General features: G+C 59.0%; 2 protein-coding genes across 2 annotated transcripts; both read left to right on the forward strand.

The window, feature by feature from the left end:
* The first annotated feature begins 2,241 nt into the window (after nt 1-2,241).
* On the forward strand, nt 2,242-14,289 carry LOC128089280 (PHD finger protein 7-like). Its single transcript, XM_052700529.1, has 10 exons — nt 2,242-2,308; nt 2,412-3,767; nt 11,071-11,689; nt 12,012-12,103; nt 12,191-12,292; nt 12,553-12,677; nt 12,858-13,020; nt 13,133-13,239; nt 13,464-13,577; nt 13,730-14,289. The coding sequence occupies exons 3-10, from the start codon at nt 11,638-11,640 to the stop codon at nt 14,124-14,126; spliced, it is 1,152 nt and encodes a 383-aa protein (XP_052556489.1). The 5' UTR covers nt 2,242-2,308; nt 2,412-3,767; nt 11,071-11,637; the 3' UTR covers nt 14,127-14,289.
* On the forward strand, nt 4,494-6,981 carry LOC128089279 (PHD finger protein 7-like). Its single transcript, XM_052700528.1, has 7 exons — nt 4,494-4,795; nt 4,883-4,984; nt 5,245-5,369; nt 5,550-5,712; nt 5,825-5,931; nt 6,156-6,269; nt 6,422-6,981. Exons 1-7 carry the CDS (start codon nt 4,562-4,564, stop codon nt 6,816-6,818), a joined length of 1,242 nt encoding a protein of 413 aa, XP_052556488.1. The 5' UTR covers nt 4,494-4,561; the 3' UTR covers nt 6,819-6,981.
* Nucleotides 14,290-15,338: the final 1,049 nt, after the last annotated feature.

Genomic DNA, 15,338 nt, shown 5'->3' on the forward strand with positions numbered 1-15,338 from the left:
TCCCATTAGCGATTCAAATCAGACCAGTTCGAGCAGTTTAGCTGTTCAGATGTTTTCTAAAATACTACAGTGTGTAAGAATTAGATGGATAAAAAGAGGCAGGCAGGCAAGATCACTAACCAATCTTGCTCTAGAGATTGTTCTTTATAAATGCTGCTCAGTCACTGTACATACATAAAACACAGTATTAGAAAGTAGAACAGTGTCAGTGCTTGTTACCAGGGGTGACTGTAAAATTATGCCACAAAGACACTTGGTCTCTGAATGCTGAGAGCATCTTCTTTGTCTGTAGGTTTTATTTGCTATTCATTACATGCCGTTATGAACTGATATTTATACTCTAAATTACACCATTCATGTGCAGTGCTTGATGAAATCGTGAAGTAAAAAAATGCCTAAATGTAGTCGGGCAGACATCTTCCTGAGCTGTTACAGAGGTCAGACAAATAGGATGTCTGTATTGTGGATCCTATGGAATATTACTACAGGGACTACCTAGAATCTCCAATTAACTTCTACTGTCACATGTATCCATTCACAAATTCTGATTCTTATGGTGTTATTCTGTGTTCATTTCACTCCTCTTGCTGTCAGTCCTTGAAATAGTGCTCTAGGTGTGGGTGAGAAGAGTGGGTTTCATCCCACTGCAACAAAGAACAAATCCAAGACATCCTCATGAAACTGAAAGTATGTAAGTCCATGGAGCCAGATGATATCCAAGGTATAGTGGGGGTTTGGTTCAGTTCCTTTGCTGTGGTCACCCATTGAGAGGGCTTGCAACTAGGTAGGAAGCGGGAATGGAAGGGGATGCAAAGAGGCTCGCTAGGATAGAGCAAGTAGAACTCCACCTGAGGAGTGGAGGGGTGAGCAGGTGGAAGATCTGCTCAGCATGCTGGCACAGCTCAAGCAGGAGGTGGAGAGGTTAAGGACCATCAGGGAGTGAGAGCAAGAGATTGACTGGTGGAGAAACTCCCAGGCATGCCAGGGAGGAAGGCGCCAGGGAGACACCCCCCAGAAAGTGGGGGATGGACCCCATGTCCTGCCACTGTCAGGCAGAGAGCTGGGAGAACTGGAAGACAGTCCCAGCTCGGCATCGTGGGCCAGGCACTGTAAATTGAAGGCGAGGTGAGCGAGGAGGCCCGGGAAGCTTTGCCTAAGACAAAGGCAAGGGCGAGGCGGTCGACGCTGCGTCTCCGGACTGCCTCGGCTAAGACAGACAGAAGGGTTATCGGTGGTGGTGATTCCCTCCGCATGGGAACAGAAGGCCCCGGGTGCAGACCGGACCCGACTCACAGGGAGGTGTGCCGCCTCCCTGGGGCCCAGGTCCAGGACACAGCTAGAAAACTCCCTGACCTGGTTCATCCCTCTGATTACTACCCATTACTTCATCAGTGCAGGCAAGCAGCCATGAAGTAGCTCGGAGAAGCCTGCAAACTACCAAAAGGACTTTGGGGCTGCAGGGCGGTTGGTGGAGGGAGTGGGAGCACGAGTGATATTTGCTTCTATCCTTACTGGGGCGGTGAGGCACACGGAGTAGGATAGCAGAGCCCAGGTAATGGACAAGTGGCTGAGAGGCTGGTGCCGCCACAGAACTTTGGGCTTTTCCACCATGGGGCCATTTGCTCGGCACCCGGTCTCATGGCTGCAGGCCTGTGTCACTTGCCTCTGAGAAGGAAACGGATCCTGGCCCAAGAGATAGCGGGGCTCGTTGAGAGGGCTTGCAGCTAGGCAGGAAGCGGGAATGGAAGGGGATGCAATGAGGCTCGCTAGGGTAGAGCAAGTAGTCTGGGCTTTTATACTAGGCCCGATGGGGGAAGAGAGCCAAGTGAGGCGGGACAAAGAAACTCTTAGGGTTGCTGTCACGCCAGGAGATTGCGGGGAAAAACCTCCAAAGTGTCCTGTGGGATGCTGTAGGATCTTCTGGAAACTCCCCAGAGGAGGTAATATTGCCAGTTCCCTGTCCAAAACCTCCTCTTGTCCCTCTAGGAAGCAGTGGAGGAAAACTTCAAGTTTCTTTTGGAGGTTTGAGGGAGGGCCCCTCTAGAAGGCTAGACTGCCAGAAAGCCCAGCTGAAGTGCCTTTCCACTAATGCACGCAGCATGGGAAATAGGCAGGAGGAGTTGGAAGCCATGATGCGCTTGCAAAATAGCGATCTGGTTGCTGTTATCAGGGAAACGTGGTGGCACGAATCTCACGGCTGGCGTACTGGGATGGAGGGCTACAGGCTCTTCAGAAGGGATAGACAGGGGCAGGAGGGGAGGGGGTGTTGTCCTCTATGTTAGGAAGTGGACAGAGTGCAAAGAGCTGTGTCTGAGTAACAGCCATGACCAGGCTGAGAGCTGTCATGGAGTTATCTCTAGATCTGTGTTTGTGAGAGGGGCTGCAGGCCCCCCCCCCAAAAAAAGGGGGAGAGGATAAAAAAGAAAGCGTTGAAGGGTTACGGCCAGTCGGCCCGGCCCCATGACTAATGAGGCAGCAGACTTGCGGGCAAGGGTAGGGAAATCGTAGATGGGTCTAACAGAGAAAAAAAACAGAGCAACGGCAACGATCTGAGGAAGACCCTTAGTTTACCAAATCCAGGTACATCAAGCACAATGAGAGCATCCAAAGCCGAAGCCTTACGCGATAGACTGCAGAGGGAACCACGTGCTTCCCTGCTGCAAAACCGAGAGAATCCCTAAGAAGGAGAGAGGCCGGTGTCCTGCCAGGAGCTCCACCTTTCTTGCTCTGGGCAAGAAGTCCTCTGCGGAATGCCACTCCTCCCCTCCCCTCCCCTCCCCTCCCCTCCGAGAGCCAAAACGTCCCAAAAAGGCAGTCCACAGAACCAGAACATTAACTCTTCCACTCCCACTGCTTTCCATGGTGTTATGATGTGGAACACCGACAAGAAAAATCACAAAACCACTACAGGAGCTTAGGGTGAAAATCAGGGATCGGTCCAGGAAGGGGCATCTAGTGCTTGGGGTCTGCTACACGCCACCTGGTCAGGGGGAGCCTGTTGACGAGGCCTTCTTGCGTCAGCTGCAGGAGGTGTCGCGCTCGCAGGCTCTTGTCCTGATGGGGGATTTCAACCACCTGGATCCCTGCCAGGATAGCAGCACGGCGGGTGGCAGACAGTCCAGGAGATTCCTGGAGTCTGCTGAGGATTACTTCCTCGTCCAGGTAACTGGACGGACCAACCCGAGGTGAAGCCCTGCTGGACCTGGTGCTCGCCAGTGCAGAGCTGATAGTTTTGAATCACAGGATCCTGGGATGGCTTGGGTTGGAAGGGACATTAAATTCTGTCTGAAGTTCCAAACTTCTGCAGCGTGTTGACTGCCACCCACTAGGTCAGGCTGCCTGAAGCCCTATCCAGTGAGGCCTCGAGCATCTCCGCAGAGGGCGGCTCTCTAGACGTGGGGGCTCTCCCATCAGCGTTGGCCTGACTTTCGTGGAGAAGCTGACTCTCATGGTCAGGCTGGATGAGCAGGGATGCTCCAGTGTGACTCCAGGACTGCAGCCCTGGACAAGGGACCGCTCCTCTCCTGTCTCTGGCATGGTGACCATTGCCAGCAGGTCAAAGAGAGCAAAAAAAACAGAGTCAGAAGTTTTCCTGACTCGTTTTATACGCAGGCTTGAAGGCAATCGTGCCCTGCCTATGCCACTTTGCCTCTGGGAACCGTATAAGGGTTGAAGCTGAGATGTGTGAAGACTTGGATAAGAAAGGATCATAAAACCCACCCAACCCCAAGTGCCTGCCATGGGAGCGCTGCCACCCAGCAGGTCAGGTCAGGTTAGAGCAGGGCCCTGTCCAACTCGGCCTGGAGCGCCTGCAGGGATGGGCACCCGCAGCTTCTCTGGGCAGCTGTGCCAGGGCCTCACAGCCCTCTGAGTGAGGAATTCCTGCTCGCAGTTCACCAGATCTCCTCTTTTCTCAGCTCAAAACCTTGGCCTGCCACCATCAGACCGTGGAGAGTCACTCGGAACACACACTAGAAATGCTGGCTGCGCTGTTGACCCGCAGACGTTTATTGGACTCTCTGCTGCGATGCCCAGCACGGGCGTGGTGCAGAAGGCCCGAGGGAGGCCATCCTTGCTCCCTGCTGACGGCAGCACTGGGCTCCTTGCCCTGCGCTGCCCACAGGAGCCGCCGCCCTCCCGCATGGGTGCCGTGCCCTCAGCCCCGCGAGGTGCTGACCGTGATGTCACGGTGATGTCACAGTGGTGGCCATTGTGACCCGCGGGGCCGGGAGCAGAGCAAAGGCTGCCGGGCTGGGGCTGTGCTCAGTGCGGCTTGGTGAGGCGCGGAGAGAGGAGGGACTTTCTTGACTCTCTTGTTTCTCGCTGTGAATGCCGAACATGTCCAAACGGAACGAGGAGATCCCCATCTCTGGGGAGCCAGGTGAGAGCCCCGCATCCCTGCGTGCGGCTCCCCGCTGCCAGGCCAGGTCTGCCTGCGGCTGGGAGGGGAGGGAGGAGCAGGCAGGGGCTCCCCAGCGCCGCGGGCAGGCAGGGCCCTTCTGCTCCTTGGCCAGGGGTTGAGCTTGGGCTGTGGCTGCCTGCTGGCGCTGCTGGGCCCGCAATGCCCCCTTCCCTTTCACCCCCTCCAGCCCTGCCCCTCAGCAGGCACGGCAGGCACGGGGCAGGCCCTGGGGATGGCCAGGCGTGCCCGACCCCGCCAGGTGCTCACCGCTGCTCATGGTTGCTCTCTCCTTCCTCTGCAGTGTGCATGCTGTGCCGCCAGGCACAGGTCGACCCGGACATCTGCGGGCGGACGTTTGCCAATGGTGGGCTCTGTGCCCACGAATTCTGCTTGGTGAGTTCCCTCAAGGGCTAGGGCTCCTGCCAGGGATGCTCCCTTCCTTGCTGGCCTCACGAGATCCCGCTCTTTTCTCTCCTACAGTTCTTTGCCGATGGCCTTTTGGGATGGAGATGCCCAATGGGTGGAATGTGTGGCTTCTCCACTGGTGCCATCCAGCACACCATCCAGCTGGCAGACCAGAAGGTGAGGACCTGAACGGAACGGGGAGCTTGGTGCCGGCAGAGGCTCGCACCAAGGTTTTGCCTGGGCCTATAGAAAGCGATCGCGGCCCTTCCAACCGGCTCCAGGACAAAGCCCCACCACAGCAGACAAGCCTCGTCTGCCAGGCAGCTCTGCAGAGTGTGGGGCAGCGGTGCCCACACCCTGAGCCCTGCCTGGAGAAGTGGGGCCAGCCGCGGAGGCACCAAGCCCACCGCTGACGGGGACCGCTCTGTTCTTTTCAGCACTGCTTTGTCTGTGGCGGGAGGGGAGCTGCCATCAGCTGCGCGGAGACGGGCTGTGAGCGCAGCTTCCATCTGCCCTGCGCCGAGGACGGGCAATGCGTCATGCAGTACTTTGGGCAGTACAGGTAAGGACTGTCAGCAGCAGCCAAGCTGCCGTCCCTCCCTGTCCCTCCCAGGGAGGAACCTGCAGCCACACCTCCCAGCATCCTGCCAGAGCCGGAGCCCAGACCCGGCACTCTTTCCTGGCTCTCTGCGCTCCTCACAGCACTCCTCACCATGCCCATCCCTTCTGTCCTCCTGCGCAGGTCCTTCTGCTGGGAGCATCGCCCTCAGCAGGCAGCGGAGGCAGCTCCGTCTCAGAACACCATCTGCATCATCTGCCTGGAGCCCGTGGGGGACAGCGCGTCCTACCGCACCATGGTGTGCCCGGCGTGCAAACAGGCCTGGTTCCACCGGGGCTGCATCAGGGTAGGAGCCCTCCCCTCGCCCCGTGGGCACGGCCGGTGCTCAGCAGCAGCCAGCCCTGCTCACACTCACGCTCACGCTCACACTCACGCTCACGCTTGTGCTTCTCCTGCAGAGACATGCCATACTCGCTGCCACCGCGCGCTTCTACTGCCCCGTCTGCGGAGAGAGAGGGAGATTCCAATCCCAAATGACCAGGCTGGGGATCCAAATTCCAATCAGGTTGGTGTCCTTCTTCCTGACTCTGCAGACACTCAGGCACAGGTGCTGTGCCTGCCCATGAACTGCCCCGGCAGGCCCAGTCCCTCGCCGTCCTGCTGCAAGCATCGGTCTCAGCTTCACGGAGTAGCTGGGAATAAGCTCAAGGGGGATGAACAGGGGTGCCCTGGATCTGCCTCACGCCTGGGGCACCGGGGACTCATCACATTCTCTCTCTTCTCTGGCAGACAACTATCTTGGTGGGACGATGAAGCGTACCAGTCGCTGCGAGAAAGGCACAGTGGCTGCAGTGCCAGCACGTGCACTCACCTAGGAGGCAGGGAGAGCGCACAGGAAGAGGAGTGAGTGACCTCCGCAGTCCTCTGGGGCTCTGCGTGGGATCTCAGCCTCACCATAGGCTGGGGGGAGCAAGGGCTGAGCACCAGAGCCGCGCCGGCTGCTCCCTGCCTTGGCTCGCTTTGTGCTCACAGACACAACCTGTTTGCTTCCGCAGGCCCTGTCAGCCAATGCTCTGCAGCTCCTGTGGCTCACAAGGCACGCGCTGGTGCTGCTCCTTCTGGGCCATGCGCAGAAACGCCTGGGCGTGGGACACCTGCGATGCTGTGGTCACCCGTCAGAGACGTGGTAGGAGGAGACGGTCCTCCAGAACATCCCGGACACCTGCAGCCACAAGTCGTCCCAGGCAGCGGGAGACCGGCCGTACAAGAAGCCGCTCCCCGTTGCAAGGCCGGGCCTCGGGCTCCCAGAGTCGGCCCCGAAGACAACGTGGTCGGAGCCGTACAACAACCCGAGGTGCTCAGAGCAGCACCCACACCTCGGCCAGACCAGCACCATCGAGGTCCTCGAGGGCTTCCCCTCTGCCTGCACGCAGGAGACAATCCAGGCAATGAGGCTGGGCCCGCTCTCGAAGCCGATCCCCACTGGGGCGTCGCACTTCAACTTCCTGCAGCCGGCCCCAATGAGACCGTGGCAGCCGGTCCAGGCAGCGGGGGCCAGCCCGGGCACGAAGCCACTCCCTGCCCACGGGCCACCCAGTGCACTTATTCCTGTTGCCTTAAGAAAATCAACCTGGAAGAGAGTCCATCCATGCTGCCTTCATTCTTCGGTGGACCAGCCCAGGCACAAAGCCACTCCCGGTTCCAGCATCAGAGAAGACATCTCCACAACCAGTCCCAAAGACAGCGCGGAATCAGCCATGTCCCATCCTGGCGTGATGGTTGTGGTTCCAAGTGGCAAAAAAAAATAAACCTTCAACATCCTCCCCACGTGTTGGCTTCAGTCTTCTCTGCTTGTCCTGCGGTGGGCAGTGTTAGGAGCTGAGACCACGGGGTTGTCTTCTCCCCGGCACCTTCCTGGATGGTTGCCGTGGAGTTATCTTTACACCTCTCTGTGTCCGTGATGGGGGACAGCACGCCCACAGGCCCAACGCCCCGAAAAAAAAGGGGCAGGGACGGAGGCGTACTGACGGTTTATAGGCCAGTCCAGCCTGTTGCCATGACTAATGGGCACGGGGGACCCACAGGCCCACGTCCCAGGAAAGGGGGAAGGGAGAAGGGGGCAAGGGTAGGGAGATGGGAGACGGGCCCAAGAACAAAACAGCGGCAGCGATCTGAGGAAGAAAGTCAGTTTCCTACATATGGTATCGGAATGCAAGATGACACAATCTAATACTTCACTTCATCCTTGACTGCCGAGGTTAGCTGCTTCGGAGCCGGCCCGGACAGAATCGCAGCGCCTCCTTGCAAGGTATGGGGGGGGAGGGGGTTTGGTCAGTTCCTTTACCAGGGGAACCCTGAGCCAACGCAGCAGCCCCACAGTTCTCGTGAGAGTGGCTGATGTGGTGTCAGCATTGCCAGGGCAATGGAACTGCATCCACGCCCCTTGCCTTAAGAAAAGCTTAAGGGAGGGCCTCAGTGCATCGCTGCCCGCCAAGTGCAGTGAGGAGAAGGAGCACGTGCGCAGCAGCCACAGCAGACTGCAGCAGCAGGTGTGGTAGCTTGCGCAGGACGGCGCAGAAGTACCGTCCTTCCTAGCTCTGGAGACCAGCTTACCTACTGGCAGTAGGTGCTGTCTCTCCGAGGCCGCAATCTCCACCAGGCAACCAGCTTGCCCCGCAAAGGCTGTGGCGACCCAGATGGAGGCCCTGCCCAAGAATGTGGCTGTTCAGGTCTCCGGCTGCAGGGAGTGCCTGAGCCTGCTGATGCCGAGGAGGGCGGCAGGAACTCCACCTGAGGAGTGGAGGGGTGAGCAGGTGGAAGATCTGCTCAGCATGCTGGCACAGCTCAAGCAGGAGGTGGAGAGGTTAAGGACCATCAGGGAGTGAGAGCAAGAGATTGACTGGTGGAGAAACTCCCAGGCATGCCAGGGAGGAAGGCGCCAGGGAGACACCCCCCAGAAAGTGGGGGATGGACCCCATGTCCTGCCACTGTCAGGCAGAGAGCTGGGAGAACTGGAAGACAGTCCCAGCTCGGCATCGTGGGCCAGGCACTGTAAATTGAAGGCGAGGTGAGCGAGGAGGCCCGGGAAGCTTTGCCTAAGACAAAGGCAAGGGCGAGGCGGTCGACGCTGCGTCTCCGGACTGCCTCGGCTAAGACAGACAGAAGGGTTATCGGTGGTGGTGATTCCCTCCGCATGGGAACAGAAGGCCCCGGGTGCAGACCGGACCCGACTCACAGGGAGGTGTGCCGCCTCCCTGGGGCCCAGGTCCAGGACACAGCTAGAAAACTCCCTGACCTGGTTCATCCCTCTGATTACTACCCATTACTTCATCAGTGCAGGCAAGCAGCCAAGAAGTAGCTCGGAGAAGCCTGCAAACTACCAAAAGGACTTTGGGGCTGCAGGGCGGTTGGTGGAGGGAGTGGGAGCACGAGTGATATTTGCTTCTATCCTTACTGGGGCGGTGAGGCACACGGAGTAGGATAGCAGAGCCCAGGTAATGGACAAGTGGCTGAGAGGCTGGTGCCGCCACAGAACTTTGGGCTTTTCCACCATGGGGCCATTTGCTCGGCACCCGGTCTCATGGCTGCAGGCCTGTGTCACTTGCCTCTGAGAAGGAAACGGATCCTGGCCCAAGAGATAGCGGGGCTCGTTGAGAGGGCTTGCAGCTAGGTAGGAAGCGGGAATGGAAGGGGATGCAATGAGGCTCGCTAGGGTAGAGCAAGTAGTCTGGGCTTTTATACTAGGCCCGATGGGGGAAGAGAGCCAAGTGAGGCGGGACAAAGAAACTCTTAGGGTTGCTGTCACGCCAGGAGATTGCGGGGAAAAACCTCCAAAGTGTCCTGTGGGATGCTGTAGGATCTTCTGGAAACTCCCCAGAGGAGGTAATATTGCCAGTTCCCTGTCCAAAACCTCCTCTTGTCCCTCTAGGAAGCAGTGGAGGAAAACTTCAAGTTTCTTTTGGAGGTTTGAGGGAGGGCCCCTCTAGAAGGCTAGACTGCCAGAAAGCCCAGCTGAAGTGCCTTTCCACTAATGCACGCAGCATGGGAAATAGGCAGGAGGAGTTGGAAGCCATGATGCGCTTGCAAAATAGCGATCTGGTTGCTGTTATCAGGGAAACGTGGTGGCACGAATCTCACGGCTGGCGTACTGGGATGGAGGGCTACAGGCTCTTCAGAAGGGATAGACAGGGGCAGGAGGGGAGGGGGTGTTGTCCTCTATGTTAGGAAGTGGACAGAGTGCAAAGAGCTGTGTCTGAGTAACAGCCATGACCAGGCTGAGAGCTGTCATGGAGTTATCTCTAGATCTGTGTTTGTGAGAGGGGCTGCAGGCCCCCCCCCCAAAAAAAGGGGGAGAGGATAAAAAAGAAAGCGTTGAAGGGTTACGGCCAGTCGGCCCGGCCCCATGACTAATGAGGCAGCAGACTTGCGGGCAAGGGTAGGGAAATCGTAGATGGGTCTAACAGAGAAAAAAAACAGAGCAACGGCAACGATCTGAGGAAGACCCTTAGTTTACCAAATCCAGGTACATCAAGCACAATGAGAGCATCCAAAGCCGAAGCCTTACGCGATAGACTGCAGAGGGAACCACGTGCTTCCCTGCTGCAAAACCGAGAGAATCCCTAAGAAGGAGAGAGGCCGGTGTCCTGCCAGGAGCTCCACCTTTCTTGCTCTGGGCAAGAAGTCCTCTGCGGAATGCCACTCCTCCCCTCCCCTCCCCTCCCCTCCCCTCCGAGAGCCAAAACGTCCCAAAAAGGCAGTCCACAGAACCAGAACATTAACTCTTCCACTCCCACTGCTTTCCATGGTGTTATGATGTGGAACACCGACAAGAAAAATCACAAAACCACTACAGGAGCTTAGGGTGAAAATCAGGGATCGGTCCAGGAAGGGGCATCTAGTGCTTGGGGTCTGCTACACGCCACCTGGTCAGGGGGAGCCTGTTGACGAGGCCTTCTTGCGTCAGCTGCAGGAGGTGTCGCGCTCGCAGGCTCTTGTCCTGATGGGGGATTTCAACCACCTGGATCCCTGCCAGGATAGCAGCACGGCGGGTGGCAGACAGTCCAGGAGATTCCTGGAGTCTGCTGAGGATTACTTCCTCGTCCAGGTAACTGGACGGACCAACCCGAGGTGAAGCCCTGCTGGACCTGGTGCTCGCCAGTGCAGAGCTGATAGTTTTGAATCACAGGATCCTGGGATGGCTTGGGTTGGAAGGGACATTAAATTCTGTCTGAAGTTCCAAACTTCTGCAGCGTGTTGACTGCCACCCACTAGGTCAGGCTGCCTGAAGCCCTATCCAGTGAGGCCTCGAGCATCTCCGCAGAGGGCGGCTCTCTAGACGTGGGGGCTCTCCCATCAGCGTTGGCCTGACTTTCGTGGAGAAGCTGACTCTCATGGTCAGGCTGGATGAGCAGGGATGCTCCAGTGTGACTCCAGGACTGCAGCCCTGGACAAGGGACCGCTCCTCTCCTGTCTCTGGCATGGTGACCATTGCCAGCAGGTCAAAGAGAGCAAAAAAAACAGAGTCAGAAGTTTTCCTGACTCGTTTTATACGCAGGCTTGAAGGCAATCGTGCCCTGCCTATGCCACTTTGCCTCTGGGAACCGTATAAGGGTTGAAGCTGAGATGTGTGAAGACTTGGATAAGAAAGGATCATAAAACCCACCCAACCCCAAGTGCCTGCCATGGGAGCGCTGCCACCCAGCAGGTCAGGTCAGGTTAGAGCAGGGCCCTGTCCAACTCGGCCTGGAGCGCCTGCAGGGATGGGCACCCGCAGCTTCTCTGGGCAGCTGTGCCAGGGCCTCACAGCCCTCTGAGTGAGGAATTCCTGCTCGCAGTTCACCAGATCTCCTCTTTTCTCAGCTCAAAACCTTGGCCTGCCACCATCAGACCGTGGAGAGTCACTCGGAACACACACTAGAAATGCTGGCTGCGCTGTTGACCCGCAGACGTTTATTGGACTCTCTGCTGCGATGCCCAGCACGGGCGTGGTGCAGAAGGCCCGAGGGAGGCCATCCTTGCTCCCTGCTGACGGCAGCACTGGGCTCCTTGCCCTGCGCTGCCCACAGGAGCCGCCGCCCTCCCGCATGGGTGCCGTGCCCTCAGCCCCGCGAGGTGCTGACCGTGATGTCACGGTGATGTCACAGTGGTGGCCATTGTGACCCGCGGGGCCGGGAGCAGAGCAAAGGCTGCCGGGCTGGGGCTGTGCTCAGTGCGGCTTGGTGAGGCGCGGAGAGAGGAGGGACTTTCTTGACTCTCTTGTTTCTCGCTGTGAATGCCGAACATGTCCAAACGGAACGAGGAGATCCCCAACTCTGGGGAGCCAGGTGAGAGCCCCGCATCCCTGCGTGCGGCTCCCCGCTGCCAGGCCAGGTCTGCCTGCGGCTGGGAGGGGAGGGAGGAGCAGGCAGGGGCTCCCCAGCGCCGCGGGCAGGCAGGGCCCTTCTGCTCCTTGGCCAGGGGTTGAGCTTGGGCTGTGGCTGCCTGCTGGCGCTGCTGGGCCCGCAATGCCCCCTTCCCTTTCACCCCCTCCAGCCCTGCCCCTCAGCAGGCACGGCAGGCACGGGGCAGGCCCTGGGGATGGCCAGGCGTGCCCGACCCCGCCAGGTGCTCACCGCTGCTCATGGTTGCTCTCTCCTTCCTCTGCAGTGTGCATGCTGTGCCGCCAGGCACAGGTCGACCCGGACATCTGCGGGCGGACGTTTGCCAATGGTGGGCTCTGTGCCCACGAATTCTGCTTGGTGAGTTCCCTCAAGGGCTAGGGCTCCTGCCAGGGATGCTCCCTTCCTTGCTGGCCTCACGAGATCCCGCTCTTTTCTCTCCTACAGTTCTTTGCCGATGGCCTTTTGGGATGGAGATGCCCAATGGGTGGAATGTGTGGCTTCTCCACTGGTGCCATCCAGCACACCATCCAGCTGGCAGACCAGAAGGTGAGGACCTGAACGGAACGGGGAGCTTGGTGCCGGCAGAGGCTCGCACCAAGGTTTTGCCTGGGCCTATAGAAAGCGATCGCGGCCCTTCCAACCGGCTCCAGGACAAAGCCCCACCACAGCAGACAAGCCTCGTCTGCCAGGCAGCTCTGCAGAGTGTGGGGCAGCGGTGCCCACACCCTGAGCCCTGCCTGGAGAAGTGGGGCCAGCCGCGGAGGCACCAAGCCCACCGCTGACGGGGACCGCTCTGTTCTTTTCAGCACTGCTTTGTCTGTGGCGGGAGGGGAGCTGCCATCAGCTGCGCGGAGACGGGCTGTGAGCGCAGCTTCCATCTGCCCTGCGCCGAGGACGGGCAATGCGTCATGCAGTACTTTGGGCAGTACAGGTAAGGACTGTCAGCAGCAGCCAAGCTGCCGTCCCTCCCTGTCCCTCCCAGGGAGGAACCTGCAGCCACACCTCCCAGCATCCTGCCAGAGCCGGAGCCCAGACCCGGCGCTCTTTCCTGGCTCTCTGCGCTCCTCACAGCACTCCTCACCATGCCCATCCCTTCTGTCCTCCTGCGCAGGTCCTTCTGCTGGGAGCATCGCCCTCAGCAGGCAGCGGAGGCAGCTCCGTCTCAGAACACCATCTGCATCATCTGCCTGGAGCCCGTGGGGGACAGCGCGTCCTACCGCACCATGGTGTGCCCGGCGTGCAAACAGGCCTGGTTCCACCGGGGCTGCATCAGGGTAGGAGCCCTCCCCTCGCCCCGTGGGCACGGCCGGTGCTCAGCAGCAGCCAGCCCTGCTCACACTCACGCTCACGCTCACACTCACGCTCACGCTTGTGCTTCTCCTGCAGAGACATGCCATACTCGCTGCCACCGCGCGCTTCTACTGCCCCGTCTGCGGAGAGAGAGGGAGATTCCAATCCCAAATGACCAGGCTGGGGATCCAAATTCCAATCAGGTTGGTGTCCTTCTTCCTGACTCTGCAGACACTCAGGCACAGGTGCTGTGCCTGCCCATGAACTGCCCCGGCAGGCCCAGTCCCTCGCCGTCCTGCTGCAAGCATCGGTCTCAGCTTCACGGAGTAGCTGGGAATAAGCTCAAGGGGGATGAACAGGGGTGCCCTGGATCTGCCTCACGCCTGGGGCACCGGGGACTCATCACATTCTCTCTCTTCTCTGGCAGACAACTATCTTGGTGGGACGATGAAGCGTACCAGTCGCTGCGAGAAAGGCACAGTGGCTGCAGTGCCAGCACGTGCACTCACCTAGGAGGCAGGGAGAGCGCACAGGAAGAGGAGTGAGTGACCTCCGCAGTCCTCTGGGGCTCTGCGTGGGATCTCAGCCTCACCATAGGCTGGGGGGAGCAAGGGCTGAGCACCAGAGTCGCGCCGGCTGCTCCCTGCCTTGGCTCGCTTTGTGCTCACAGACACAACCTGTTTGCTTCCGCAGGCCCTGTCAGCCAATGCTCTGCAGCTCCTGTGGCTCACAAGGCACGCGCTGGTGCTGCTCCTTCTGGGCCATGCGCAGAAACGCCTGGGCGTGGGACACCTGCGATGCTGTGGTCACCCGTCAGAGACGTGGTAGGAGGAGACGGTCCTCCAGAACATCCCGGACACCTGCAGCCACAAGTCGTCCCAGGCAGCGGGAGACCGGCCGTACAAGAAGCCGCTCCCCGTTGCAAGGCCGGGCCTCGGGCTCCCAGAGTCGGCCCCGAAGACAACGTGGTCGGAGCCGTACAACAACCCGAGGTGCTCAGAGCAGCACCCACACCTCGGCCAGACCAGCACCATCGAGGTCCTCGAGGGCTTCCCCTCTGCCTGCACGCAGGAGACAATCCAGGCAATGAGGCTGGGCCCGCTCTCGAAGCCGATCCCCACTGGGGCGTCGCACTTCAACTTCCTGCAGCCGGCCCCAATGAGACCGTGGCAGCCGGTCCAGGCAGCGGGGGCCAGCCCGGGCACGAAGCCACTCCCTGCCCACGGGCCACCCAGTGCACTTATTCCTGTTGCCTTAAGAAAATCAACCTGGAAGAGAGTCCATCCATGCTGCCTTCATTCTTCGGTGGACCAGCCCAGGCACAAAGCCACTCCCGGTTCCAGCATCAGAGAAGACATCTCCACAACCAGTCCCAAAGACAGCGCGGAATCAGCCATGTCCCATCCTGGCGTGATGGTTGTGGTTCCAAGTGGCAAAAAAAAATAAACCTTCAACATCCTCCCCACGTGTTGGCTTCAGTCTTCTCTGCTTGTCCTGCGGTGGGCAGTGTTAGGAGCTGAGACCACGGGGTTGTCTTCTCCCCGGCACCTTCCTGGATGGTTGCCGTGGAGTTATCTTTACACCTCTCTGTGTCCGTGATGGGGGACAGCACGCCCACAGGCCCAACGCCCCGAAAAAAAAGGGGCAGGGACGGAGGCGTACTGACGGTTTATAGGCCAGTCCAGCCTGTTGCCATGACTAATGGGCACGGGGGACCCACAGGCCCACGTCCCAGGAAAGGGGGAAGGGAGAAGGGGGCAAGGGTAGGGAGATGGGAGACGGGCCCAAGAACAAAACAGCGGCAGCGATCTGAGGAAGAAAGTCAGTTTCCTACATATGGTATCGGAATGCAAGATGACACAATCTAATACTTCACTTCATCCTTGACTGCCGAGGTTAGCTGCTTCGGAGCCGGCCCGGACAGAATCGCAGCGCCTCCTTGCAAGGTATGGGGGGGGAGGGGGTTTGGTCAGTTCCTTTACCAGGGGAACCCTGAGCCAACGCAGCAGCCCCACAGTTCTCGTGAGAGTGGCTGATGTGGTGTCAGCATTGCCAGGGCAATGGAACTGCATCCACGCCCCTTGCCTTAAGAAAAGCTTAAGGGAGGGCCTCAGTGCATCGCTGCCCGCCAAGTGCAGTGAGGAGAAGGAGCACGTGCGCAGCAGCCACAGCAGACTGCAGCAGCAGGTGTGGTAGCTTGCGCAGGACGGCGCAGAAGTACCGTCCTTCCTAGCTCTGGAGACCAGCTTACCTACTGGCAGTAGGTGCTGTCTCTCCGAGGCCGCGATCTCCACCAGGCAAC

This window comes from Tympanuchus pallidicinctus, unplaced genomic scaffold, assembly GCF_026119805.1.
Source record: "Tympanuchus pallidicinctus isolate F22 unplaced genomic scaffold, pur_lepc_1.0 scaffold4, whole genome shotgun sequence".
Taxonomy (NCBI): domain Eukaryota; kingdom Metazoa; phylum Chordata; class Aves; order Galliformes; family Phasianidae; genus Tympanuchus; species Tympanuchus pallidicinctus.

Excerpts from the sequence above, each read along its gene's own strand:
- LOC128089279 (XM_052700528.1), top strand. The coding sequence starts at position 4,562 with ATGCCCCCTTCCCTTTCACCCCCTCCAGCCCTGCCCCTCAGCAGGCAC. Across the intron at positions 4,796-4,882 it reads GTGCCCACGAATTCTGCTTG|TTCTTTGCCGATGGCCTTTT; the intron begins GTGAGTTCCCTC and ends TCTCTCCTACAG. Across the intron at positions 4,985-5,244 it reads TCCAGCTGGCAGACCAGAAG|CACTGCTTTGTCTGTGGCGG; the intron begins GTGAGGACCTGA and ends TGTTCTTTTCAG.
- LOC128089280 (XM_052700529.1), top strand. The coding sequence starts at position 11,638 with ATGCCGAACATGTCCAAACGGAACGAGGAGATCCCCAACTCTGGGGAG. Across the intron at positions 11,690-12,011 it reads CCCCAACTCTGGGGAGCCAG|TGTGCATGCTGTGCCGCCAG; the intron begins GTGAGAGCCCCG and ends CTTCCTCTGCAG. Across the intron at positions 12,678-12,857 it reads CAGTACTTTGGGCAGTACAG|GTCCTTCTGCTGGGAGCATC; the intron begins GTAAGGACTGTC and ends CCTCCTGCGCAG.